General features: G+C 42.0%; 1 protein-coding gene across 2 annotated transcripts; it reads right to left on the bottom strand.

Moving 5' to 3' along the window:
- Positions 1-1751: 1751 nt before the first annotated feature.
- On the bottom strand, positions 1752-10853 carry ggnbp2 (gametogenetin binding protein 2). 2 transcript variants are annotated; one of them, XM_074611470.1, is made up of 14 exons: positions 10710-10853; positions 8737-8849; positions 6779-6859; positions 6419-6672; positions 6097-6195; positions 5403-5516; positions 4678-4887; positions 4386-4560; positions 4075-4263; positions 3826-3976; positions 3357-3482; positions 3100-3248; positions 2800-3015; positions 1752-2496 (listed from the first exon to the last, which is right to left on the bottom strand). In XM_074611470.1, exons 2-14 carry the CDS (start codon positions 8827-8829, stop codon positions 2293-2295), a joined length of 2061 nt encoding a protein of 686 aa, XP_074467571.1. In that variant the 5' UTR covers positions 8830-8849; positions 10710-10853; the 3' UTR covers positions 1752-2292. The 2 variants fall into 2 exon arrangements, with proteins under 2 accessions (XP_074467571.1, XP_074467572.1); XM_074611471.1 differs by lacking the exon at positions 10710-10853 and adding an exon at positions 10002-10020.
- Between the last annotated feature and the right edge of the window lie 1339 nt (positions 10854-12192).

Below are 12192 nucleotides of genomic sequence, written 5' to 3'. Positions count from 1 at the left end.
CTTTCTTTTTTGAGCCCTGAAGTGTTCTCAGTGTGTGTGGTTATCTACCGCCACCTACTGGGGGAAATAACACTATACCTTCAAGTATTCCCCATAAACATTATTACATTAGTGCTCTCCAATAACACCGATATTTTAAAGGTCCCATATCGTGCTCATTTTCAGGTTCTTACTTGTATTTTGGGTTTCTACTAGAACATGTTTACATACATAAAAGGGACTGTTGGTAACTTCTTACACGTATAAATCAATCCAGGTCGGTGTCCCATGCACGCTCGCGTGTGGCTACGCTGTTCAGACTCAGACTCCAACACAAACTACACAGAAGCACCAAAACCACAAAGTTAAATCTAGTGAAGCCCGTCTTGCAAAACAGTGTTGGTCGGAGGACACGGGGGGAGACCGTAGCTTTGGTCTCCAGGGCCGGAGTCGGCTGCTTGCCTTCACTCAGCTCGCTCCACCTCACGTGCATGCGCGCACACTACACACTACAGAAGAGTTAGTTTAGCTCTGAGAATATCTAGTGAATGTACAGTGGACGTTTGTGCAGAAATAAATGCTGCAGCTCCTCCAGACCAACAGAGGTTTCCTGTGTCTTGTGAAGTGACGGGGCTCCGCAACGAGAAACGCTATCGTCTCCGACCGCGGTCGGAGGGGGACACCGGCACCCGGTCGGAGACGATACAATACAATAGAGTGATATTCTGATTTTAGTTGACGTGTGTCGCCTCACTGTTTTGAGCGATGCTCGTTCATGTCTATGTAGAGCGAGCAAGTGCGAGCCCGTCGCTGACTTTCATTGACTTAACGGCCACAGGTGTCGCTGTTAACAAGCATTTCTGATTCTTACAAACAGTCCCTTTAAAACTTGAAATGGTCTAAATATTGTTTATTTGTGACATCACAAATGGACAGAAATCCTGACGGCTTGTTTCAAAAGCTCAGTTCCTGAATACGGGGCTGTGTGTACTTCTCTGTGGATTAAGCGTTTCGATACTTTCACAGTATTTATATAGAACTTAAACCTGCTTTATAATATAAAAGCCATGAAAATGTCTCTTTTTACAATATGGGCCCTTTAAAAGATTTCTTCAGAACAAAAAAGTGTGACAACTAAGGATTAAGAAACATACACCTAAGACATTTTCACATATAAAATCATAACGTTTAAATCAGTATGTCATAGATTTCAGCCTTATATTTATCAAGGTTTAATTTAACTTCTTCCTGGTTGATTACTGTAATTAATTTAACTGAGAACGTTGACATTTCCGATACACTTGAATGCAGCAATATCTCAATACTGTACTTGAACCATTCACTACATTTATAGTTCTAATCTACATAAGGGGAAATAAAAAAAATTGATTCCGCATATGACTTTAATCAGTTTGATAATAAAGCAGCTAACAAAGCCTATATTTTGAGTGTTTAACTATTCAGAAATTACAACAGCTACCGCCTCTTTAGTTTAAAATTATTACTACATTACAGACTGGAAGTCCAGTTTCCTTTGCAGGGACTAAAACTGGTCCCAGACTATGTCAAACCTCAATGTATGTATTCATTTAACAATTTTCTAAATTTAGGACTACGTTACTACCAGTCCTATTGGCCCTGTGTTTGTATTGTTTAACAGTAAAGAACAGGGAAAAAGTAGCTCACGGGATAAGAACTCTAGTATTTATCTATCTTCAAAGATCAAAATATACACAAAACTTGTAAGGTCAAGACAAAAAACAACAAATATATAATGCATATTAATAAATATTTTTTATTTAGTAAATTTTGCACATTGCGCTCTTAACATCACACCCAAATCCTTATTACAAATGGATGTTTATTCTCTGTAAAATCTTCATATTTAGAATTTCTGTACACATTTAATGGTACCTTTCCCACTACACTGAAGTGTCACCAAATAGAAATAAAATAGAAAACAAAAACATAAAATAAGACTCCTAAAATGTATCCCTAATGTCACAGCTTACGACGCATGATTACTGATTCCACTGTGCTCTTACCCAACAACCCCTACAGAAGACCAACAAATAGGCTAGCCTTGGTCAAAGAGAACAATTACAGGTGAGAAAGTGGCCAAGAAATGAGATGGAAAAGTGTGTTGGTGTAGTGCAAAAGAAAGCAAGAGAGAGATGATCAACAGAATCACATTTACTTTAAAGGAGAAACGACTGAACAAGACATCAAATGCACTTCAGAATTGTATCTTTTCTAAAGATGTTGCAGCAGTGGTCACAAGTGTTTTCCCCCGGGAAGATGCCATTAGTGCAGTTAGTTGACACTGGTTGTGGTGAACCACTTTCCACAGACTGGCTTACTCCGCTCAGTGGCACGGCAGTAGTTGGTGAACTTCTCTTTCAGCAGCTGTCGGTACTGGTGGCGGTTGTTGTAGAAGGACTGGTTTCTTTGCAAAAATGCCTGAATTTCATCCTTTGTCAGACAATTCTCTTCATCTGAAGTCACTTCTGAATCATCCTGTATTAAGAACACAACCAGAACACAGAAAATCACATAAGAGCCAGTATCAAACCTGTGTATTCATTAATTCTCATTAGGAAAAAGTGAAATGTAGTTGAATATAAAGAATACAAGCCTATAGACCTTTCATACAGCAGACATTTTGTGCCAGGTCCAGGGCCTTGCTACTGTGCATAGTGGCTCAGTAGCATGGCAGAGTTATCATTAATGTTATTACTTACAACCTACTGTAACAAGTCAAATTGTCTCCTGTGAAAAAAGGTCTATTTTTGAGTGTCTTAAACTACATTCCTCACTAACCAGAAGTTCCATGAGACTTGCTTTTGCCTCTGGAGACCTCGCATCAAGGCTGAGGTTATTCTGATTTACTGTCCAAGGTAACCGTAGTGCAATGCTGGCCAGTGTACCGCCACACAAGGAGGAAAAGATTTCTTTGGTTCGGCAAGTGTGTGATGATGGTGGACTTTGGCCTGTTTCCCTGATCCCATCTGATGTACAATCTTCACCCTTTTGCCCCTGCGGAAAAGTGCATACTTTAATTGATACACAGCGTTAAATATTCTGCACAGAGCATGTGAATTCTACATTTTGTTCACTCACCTGATCGTTGCATAAACCCTTGCCCTTCCTTTTCTTCTTTTTACTCTTGCATTGAGTGTTTTCCACAGAGTTTGGCCAGCAGTCCACGCAGCTGTCTAATGCATCCTCCTCCTTGTCTTCAGCACAGCGATGGGCATTTGAGTCATCTCCTGCAGAGGGCAAACAAAGACATACTGTGAGAAAAAAGACCCAAGACACTATACCGGATGTTTAAAAGACCCCGAAATGGTTCCTCAGCATCTTAGAGGAAACCAGACCTGCATCGTCGTGGTTGCATATTCCCTCAGAGCAGGCAATATCAGAACCTTCTCGCGATCCCGTCTCACTGCCCTCCATGCTTGAGGAGTAGCCGCAGTCACTACCATTGCTGTGGGGAGACAAATCTGGAGAAACACATGGAAAAAAACATGTATAAACACAGCTTTAATGGTGGTTAGAGGCAAAACTACCAACAAAGATAAGGCGGTTTGCAGCAGACAGAGGAGAAACCAGAAACGAGTGGAGCAACATCGTACAACCTCGTCTGACCCCGTCTTATTTTCTCATTTGTATATTTACTATTGCTCCTTAATAAAGCAAGAGTATTTTTAGCTGATTACTCGATTAATCAATGTAATAATCAGTAGAATACTCGACTACTGAAATGATCAATAGCTGCAGCCCTACTTTGAATTCGTTTGACTGCTTGAAAAAGTGACAGCCTTGTCAGCCTGTGTGCATTTTTACCCTGTTTGCCGGTGTCTGGGCAGCTACAGGAAGTGCTTCCACTGGCGGCGACGCTCTGAACACATACGGCCTCCTCCTCCTCCTCTTCCTCTTCCTCCTCATCGTTGCTACCACAGACCTTGCAAGTGCCCTCCACAGACTCAAGAGAACCCTGCAACACACCGAATGGGACAGACTTAAATAAATAAATACATACAGGCAAACAGATGTGTAGCTGCGGATGAACACAGACTGTTGGTGGAGGATTACCTCGTCCAGATTTTTCTCCTTGTCCTCTCCCTCCTGTTCAGATATGTCAAAGCCACACTTGTTTTTGCGACGATTTTTTCGCTTTTGCCTCTTTTTCTCCTGCTTCAGCTCTTTGGCCCTCTCCTCCTCAGACAGCTCCTCGACAAACTGCTCCAGCCGACTGATCCCCTGCATCTTCTCCACGGCCAGCTAGGGGCATGGCGATAAATACATTATCACACAGCCATAATGCATTTATCATCCGATAGTTTATCATCCGATAAATCAGTCTAAAATTATACCAAACACACGCTGGCTTAGAAGTTGCCTACCTCAAAACTTTTGCGTAGTGCATCGATTCCCAGATGGAAGAGTATCTGCCAGGTCTGCTCCTCTGCTCGCAGTTTCTGCCAGATCCTGTGCAGCCGCTCGTACAGGTGAATGCCGAGACAGGTCAGGACTTCTTCTTGTGCAATGTCAATGGTCTTGGCATGTCGCTCTCTGCGTCTTAAACAAAAACAATATCATCCAACTGAATGTATAAATACATTAAAAGGAACATGGCGTGATAGAAATTCATCAAAGGTGAGCTCTGTAGTATTCACTGTTTAAACCTTTACTTACTCATAGCCTCCTGCAAACTCTGGCTCTGCCCGGCCAAGGAGGTGAGCGATGAAGTCAGTCTCGCAGCACACGTGGATGTGGCGTTCATGGGGGCAACAGCATAGTCCCTCATACAAGGCAGCGCAATACCCCTTCTCTTTGCTGCAGTCCAGCTCCCCCACAAGGATGTTGTATGCCCTCAGCACTTTATTCTTACAGTCAGTGCAAAACCTGTGGACAAGAAAGTACTACACAGTTAATCGAGTTCATTTTAAAGGGTAACTTAGCTATTTTAAACCTGGATCTTATTTTCCCATGTTTTTGTGTCAAAGTGACAAATGGAGACAACCATTTTTCAAATTGTTCCAGCATTAAGGGAGAACGCTGTAACTGGCAGCAGTGAAAAGAGATTTTCAGAATGAGACTTGTCCTAGAGCGAGACTCTTTCCATAATGTTGTCAGACACTATAATAACAATCAGAGCTTGTCATGGCAAAAACAAGCACTTTTAGTGGATGTAAATGACAGATTGCAGCCCGTGAGCAACTGCCATCTACAGCGCTCTCCTTCAATACTGGACCAATTTCAGACATTGTTGTCCCTAATAGTCAGTTAGACACAAAAACATGGGAGATTACGGTCCAGGTTGAAAAAATACCAAAGATACCCTTTAAACGTCTGACACAACATTTAAAAGACAGAGAATAAAATGTTGGAAATAAAGGCTATGATAAGTCACACATTACCTGTGTTTACGCAAGTATGTCTCCAGTGTCTCTAAGAGACAAGCACTATCAATGAGGACCACCTCGTCCCTGCACTCCTGAGACATCAGCTCCCACACATCCATCCAGCTTCCCCTGTAAGCAAACATACAACAATTATAGCTGGGCCATCACAATGCACAGTCATCAGCTCTTAAACCTGCAACTACGGATTTTTCTGGCAGTTCTGGTTTAGATCTCTACGAACTCTTGAGGGAAATATCAGGCTCATGCTCTGTCAAATTTTACTTTCACCAACTTTTTAATTAAGGCACATGTTTGTTTATATCATTTACCATCCAGGGAAAAAAAGAAACAACATAAAATGGAGCCCAGTGATGACTGGCCTAAAACGGAGTCCTTCTGGAGGCTGGGCAAAGAGCTGAACTCAGTCTTTTCTGGTTTGTGTCTACGTGACCGGGGACACAAACTGTCCAGAGGGAAAGAAAACGCTGCATATGTCGTCTTCTAGTGTGATTCTTAAAACCTGCCACTCTCTCTCTGTGCCCCCTTCACTACAGTTGGATAGAAAACAACTGAAACACACTGGTCCTGCCTGGTGGGACTATTCCACTCCTCAAATTAACACAAACATCCTGAATGTTGCTTAGAGAAAGAAACAACTGATACAGCAGTTTGATGAGGAAAACAGATAAAAGATGCTCTTATTACTCACCCCAAAGGTTTAGGTTTGTGCGTATCTAAGGAGTGTAACTGGCAGCGTTTGTTCTTTTTACTTTTGGGAATGGCATCAATCATGTCATTCAACTTTGACCTGTAAAAACAAAACAAAAATGTCTTAATATCTCAGTATATCATATTATATCCAAATAGTATGGACCTGAAAATAAGCATAATAGGTCCACTTTAACTAACAAAAGCACTTGTTCATATTCAATGAGTAACAGTTAGTTTTGGCTGTTCTCTTTTGATACATGGTATGATTGATTTGGCAGTGAAAATGCTTTGGCAGTGAAACACGCTTTTCTGTATCTTACCCATGGACGTAGAAGAGGGTGTAGAGCTTCTTTACGTCTGCTAAACAGGCTTTGGTGACAGACAGCATGCCTGTGGGTTTCACTGTGAGGGGCTCCAAGGCTGGGTTCCCCGATTCCACTAAATGTGAGAAGAGGCGCTCCACGCTTCGTCTGCAGCCCACGCATGGCACCAGCTGAGATAATGCACCGTACACCTCTCTGGATGTCACCATCAGGGCGATATTCAAGTCCTGTTGCTTCAACTTGGAGTGATACTAAAGGCCAAGGAATCATACATCTGTTACCACTTTGTTGCCAAGTCACGTGAAGACAAACTACACATTTATCAGCTCCTGTGTACGGACAATTAAAACTACTCACCTCAGAGAATTGTTTCCAATGAGACGTGTTTATTTCTTGGCTGTCAACATCCATGACACTGTCAGAAAATTCCATCACCATCTGACGACAAGAGATGATATACAACAGTTAATGTACATTATAGAAATTTTCAGAGACTTGTTTCAGCCATGCTGAGAATTGTCACAGGGCAAGTTCGTCTTCTTGGTTGTTAAAATGTATATATATGTTATAATGCCACAAAAAATCCTGATCAGCTGGCAGGTGTTCATCATTTCCTTGAAACATACACAATAAACAAACACCTCTAACTCAGGTTTTTACCATTCTAAATGAATGTGCTCATTTTACTGTAACTGTATGTCGCTATCAGTAGTAAGGCTTCAGTGCCTTTTTTTAGCGAGAGATCTTTGAGCTTATGTACACAATAGTTATGTATAACAATAACCTTCAAAGTGTACATTGAGGTGTACGACTGTAATGTGTCTTGTAATAATAAAGAAACATGGTTTTACTTTGCTATTATCAATATCGCATCTACATCACCACAACATGTTAAGAAAGTTGAACTGGTTGAACGTTTAGCGACGACATTGCATAAAGCATGTCATCTCACATCATAGACACAGCCATAGAAATGTACTTCTTGTCTAAACCCTTAGCTTTCTTTAAAACTTAAACTTTATTAGAATCATCATATACATACATACATACAGGTACATACATGAGATTTGACCTCTGCATTTAACCCAGGAGCAGTGGGCAGCTGTAAAATGTCCAGGGAACAACTCGGAGTTCAATGTTTCGCTCAAGGACACTTCGACATGCAGACAGTAGGAGCCGGGGTTTGAACTGCAAATCTTGCGGTTAAAGGACGACCCACTCAAACCACTGAGCTACGGCCGCCTTGGTCCCCCAAACAGGTTGGGACTTTGTATTTTGATAATGATCATTGCTTGGTGATAACTGAGCCTTTACTTCTGGACATTAAATCAGTTAGGGAACTTATGTGGCGTGCTAACACCTGACCCAAAAAGGCTTATCCTTGTGGTCATATACAGGGTTGAAAATTGTTGGTATGTTGTGTGATGCAGTGGCTTGGAGCCCAAAACTAATTTCCCTTCAGGACCATAATGTATATCTTATCTTAAATTAGCATCAGCCAAATGCTGGTAAAATATGCAAATGGCTGCAAGATTTGCTTCACTCACCAGCCCCCAAAAAAACAATGGTAATCTATTGAGTGGCTGTGACATTTTGGAAATCCACCAGCTTCAGTCTGGACTACCGTAATGGAGTCCTGTCCGGGGTACCCAGCAAAGCCCTGGAAAGGCTCCAGTATGTCCAGAACTCAGCTGCCAGGGTTCTCATCTGCACTCGGCCCTGGCAGCACATCACCCCTACACTTGTCTACCTTCACTGGCTTCCAATCAAGTCCCGCATCAACTATAAACTCCTCATTCTCACATACAAATCCCTCCATGCCCTTGCCCCTCAGTACCTAACCAACCTTCTCCACCCCTACACTCCATCCCAGAAACTACGATCCTCTGACACTGGTCTGCTCTCCACCCCCCCACACCCGGCTGAGAACATTCAGGCGACAGAGCCTTCAAAGTCGCGGCACCGCCCTCTGGAACTCTCTCCCTCCTGAAGTAAGAAATGCTTCATCCCTGGACACTTTCAAAAAACACCTGAAACACCACCTGTTCATCAAGGCCTCTGATCTCAGCTGACTCTTCCTACACATCACTCTTTTAATTACTTAGCTATAGTTTCTCCTCTGTGTTATTTATTAGTATGATTTTGTGTGCCTCCTTTGTAAAGCGTCCTTGGGTTTCTGAAAGGCGCTATATAAGTCCAATTTATTATTATTATTATTATTATTATTATTATTATTATTATTCAGTGGCAGGTGGACAAAAGTTAATTTACAACCCTGGGTGATATATATATATATATGGGAAAAGATTACTAACCGTGAGAGTATCATCGATATACAGGGGAATCTGTCTGTCAAGAAACGGGTAGTCCTCTTCTCCTTCCCTGCAAACTGCTACCAGACGAGCCATGACTTCTTCTTCCAGTTAGGCTGCAGGAGACACACAGATAGGAGACATCAGCACAGACAGGAGACACACAGATAGGAGACATCAGCACAGACAGGAGACACACACACAGACAGGAGACACACAGACAGGAGACACACAGACAGACAGGAGACATCAGCACAGACAGGAGACACACACACAGACAGGAGACACACAGACAGGAGACACACAGACAGACAGGAGACACACAGATAGGAGACATCAGCACAGACAGGAGACACACAGAGAGAAGACATCAGCACAGACAGGAGACACACAGACAGGTGACACACACACACACACAGACAGGAGACAGACAGACAGGAGACACACAGACAGGAGACACCAGCACAGACAGGAGACACACAGAGAGAAGACATCAGCACAGACAGGAGACACACAGACAGGAGACATCAGCACAGACAGGAGACACACAGACAGGTGACACACACAGATAGGAGACAGACAAGAGACACACAGACAGGTGACACACAGACAGGAGACACCAGCACAGACAGGAGACACCAGCACAGACAGGTGACACACAGACAGGTGACACACAGACAGGAGACACCAGCACAGACAGGAGACACACAGACAGGAGACACACAGACAGGTGACACACACAGATAGGAGACAGACAAGAGACACACAGACAGGTGACACACAGACAGGAGACACCAGCACAGACAGGAGACACCAGCACAGACAGGAGACACACAGACAGGAGACACACAGACAGGTGACACACACAGATAGGAGACAGACAAGAGACACACAGACAGGAGACACAGACAGGTGACACAGACAGGTGACACAGACAGGTGACACAGACAGGAGACACAGACAGGAGACACAGACAGGAGACACAGACAGGAGACACCAGCACAGACAGGAGACATCAGCACAGACAGGAGACATCAGCACAGATAGGAGACAGACAGACAGGAGACACACAGACAGGAGACACACAGACAGGTGACACAGACAGGAGACACAGACAGGAGACACCAGCACAGACAGGAGACATCAGCACAGATAGGAGACAGACAGACAGGAGACACACAGACAGGAGACACACAGACAGGAGACATCAGCACAGGCTGCAACAAGCTAATCTGTTGCAGGTCATTGAGAGCTAACTGCAACATCACCTTGTCACTGTAAGCTATTTTTACACGCTAACAGGCAATAAAACATGGTACTAAATGTTGACAACATCCTATTTAACGCTACCAACACTGTTGGAGTACACACAGATTTGCTTTGACCCAGATTTAACCAGCTAAGTTAGCCTGCTAGCTAATGAGCCAGTATGAGGAAGCCGGTACTCTAAGCACAGAATGTTCAAGCGATTATTAACGTTATATACTGTCGTTATTAACACCTTAACCAGTAATAAACATACTGCAGTGTGTATATAGTCTGTCTACGCCCTGTCGATGCCAGTAAACTCAGCTAACTTACTAGTTAGCATCGCTGTAGTACAAAGCTAACGTTAGCTAGCTTGAATCAAGGCCTATAAAAGGAGGCTAGAACACGCGTCATAGCAGCGGGGTTATTACGCATGCGCAGTAGAATCTGGTCTGCACTCGCTGAAATTGAGCCCCAATCACAATGCAGGACTGCAGCTTGAGTTGCACTGCGCATGCGTCATACCCAACACCACAAGAGTAGTGTCCTAACCTCCTTCTATAGGCCTTGGCTTGAACACGGCTAATATATAAAGTTGAGCTGTCTTCTCTTAGCAACCTTCACTGTCAGTTAGCTTCTCTTACTAACGTTTAATAGATTGACTCTAATCTGTCACCTTGACAACATAAAGACACACGTGACTAACATCAGTTATTGCGTTGACTCACCCGCTGCTGAAAGTTCCTCTTAAAGATGATAAACAAGTGCGACAGTGAGTGAGTCTGCTCTGCTGCTGAGAAGAGGAGGAGGAGGAGGAATCTTCATCACTGATTTGACCTTTGCCCTCTCTGCACGTCGTTGCTGACGTCGTAATGCGCGTGGCCAGGTGTGGCCCCCAGGTGGCGCATTATTTATTATTTATTATTTATTATTTAAGTAAAGCTGTTATTAATCAAGTTTGTTTGAAATTAATAAAAGAGCCTTAAGGATGGACACTTCTTAATTTGTATTTGCTTGTTCCCTTGTATTTTCCTTTGTTTATATATATATATATATTGTTATATATATATATATATATACACACACAGAAGAGTAGAAGCTCTATATGTTCAATTGCCTCATTTTAAATGCTATTTCCCTTTAATGAAAAGGTGGTGAATTGTCCCAAACAGACACTTTTCTTTTTGTTGTACTGTTCTAATAAAGAAAATATTTCCACAATAATTCTTCCAGGTATAAACACAGACAAGGTATATACACTATACTATGACATCATACTATAATATGACACATTATATTATACTATGACAGAAAGAATATTATTTATTTTGCTGATAATACTGACACACAATTTTACTTTCACATTAAAAGCTGTAATAGTGTTTGATTAAAAGCAAATCACGTTTGGTCTTTTCTCTATTTGCTCTTTTAGTCCTGTATTCAAAACCTAAACCCGTTTTATTTGTATTATTGTATTGTACGGATACAAAATAAAGTTGTTTTGTAGTTACCCTGAGTTACAAACGCTCCGCTACTGCCACCCACTGGCCTGGACAGGATCCAACACTGATCCACTTAAAATGGATCACTGTTGGACAAACAGAATACTGATCCCCAAAATACAGTTAATTTTACGTAAAAATAAAATAAATACACAAATAACAATATGTGACTATATTCTGTGTGGGTCACGTTCTTTCACAAAGTTGACAACTGGTGATTTTTTGTTTAAAAGGTCCCATATCGTGCTCATTTTCAGGTTCTTACTTGTATTTTGTGTTTCCACTAGAACATGTTCACATGCTGTAATGTTAAAAAAATACCTTTATTTTCCTCACACTGTCTGTCTGAATATACCTGTATTCACCCTCTGTCTGAAACGCTCCGTTTTAGTGCATTGCAACAGAATTGCGTTGCTAGGCAACAGCTTGGGTCCATGTTCACTTCCTGGCAGCTGATGTTATTTACATACAGTGCAACAGGAAATAAACTGGGACACATTTAGAATGTTTATGTTTAAAACCGTGTAATGATCTATATATTGTGTAGAAGAAGCTTCAAAAGGTTGAAACTGTGTTTGAAATCTAATAAAAATGGTTTTGCAATAGTGAAACTAAGTTTTGAAGGCTTGCATGAAGCTCGATAGGCTGAAAAAAAGTTTAAAATCTCAACAAATATTATTTTGTATTTCAGTTTTCCTTCTTCACAGCT

This window comes from Sebastes fasciatus, chromosome 16 (assembly GCF_043250625.1).
Source record: "Sebastes fasciatus isolate fSebFas1 chromosome 16, fSebFas1.pri, whole genome shotgun sequence".
NCBI lineage: Eukaryota > Metazoa > Chordata > Actinopteri > Perciformes > Sebastidae > Sebastes > Sebastes fasciatus.
This window is presented reverse-complemented; position numbering and strand designations above follow the sequence as displayed.